This window comes from Haliaeetus leucocephalus, unplaced genomic scaffold, assembly GCF_000737465.1.
Source record: "Haliaeetus leucocephalus isolate CR32 unplaced genomic scaffold, Haliaeetus_leucocephalus-4.0 Scaffold151, whole genome shotgun sequence".
In the NCBI taxonomy this organism is placed as follows: domain Eukaryota; kingdom Metazoa; phylum Chordata; class Aves; order Accipitriformes; family Accipitridae; genus Haliaeetus; species Haliaeetus leucocephalus.
The window spans coordinates 636,355-636,745 of NW_010972587.1; the positions used below are offsets into that span (position 1 = coordinate 636,355).

At 76.0% G+C, this 391-nt stretch overlaps 1 protein-coding gene across 1 annotated transcript in view; it reads right to left on the minus strand.

The window, feature by feature from the left end:
• Window positions 1-391, minus strand: part of WIF1 (WNT inhibitory factor 1) — a 45,762-nt gene that overhangs the window by 43,771 nt on the left and 1,600 nt on the right. Inside the window, exon 2 of the mRNA XM_010561950.1 lies at window positions 189-380. Coding sequence (XP_010560252.1) covers window positions 189-380 — 192 coding nt within the window. The remainder of the gene's footprint in view (window positions 1-188; window positions 381-391) is intronic.

Below are 391 nucleotides of genomic sequence, written 5' to 3' on the forward strand. Positions count from 1 at the left end.
CCCGCGTCCCGGGGTCCCCCCCGGTTTCACGGGGCGGCTCCGGCGGGGGCCCCGACGGCAGAGCCACCGGCGCCCGGGGCCGGCCCGGCCGGGAGAGGGTTTCCTCAGCTCCCGCAGAGCCGAGGCACCTGCCGCGGTTTACGGAGCCGCCCCCCGCCGCTCGTCCGCGGCCCCGTCTCCGCACCTACCCGCCCCGTGGCCTGCCAGGTGAAGTTCATGGCGTGGATGCCGACGGGGATGGCCGGCATCCTCTGCTGGGCTTTCCTGAAGTCGTGGGTGAAGGGGGCCATCTTCCCCTCGGACACGATCAGAACGTCCTCCTCGAAGCCTGCGAAGGGCAAAGGGGCGCGGTGGGCGGCGGGCCCCGCTGCCGCGCGGGGCTCCCGCCGCC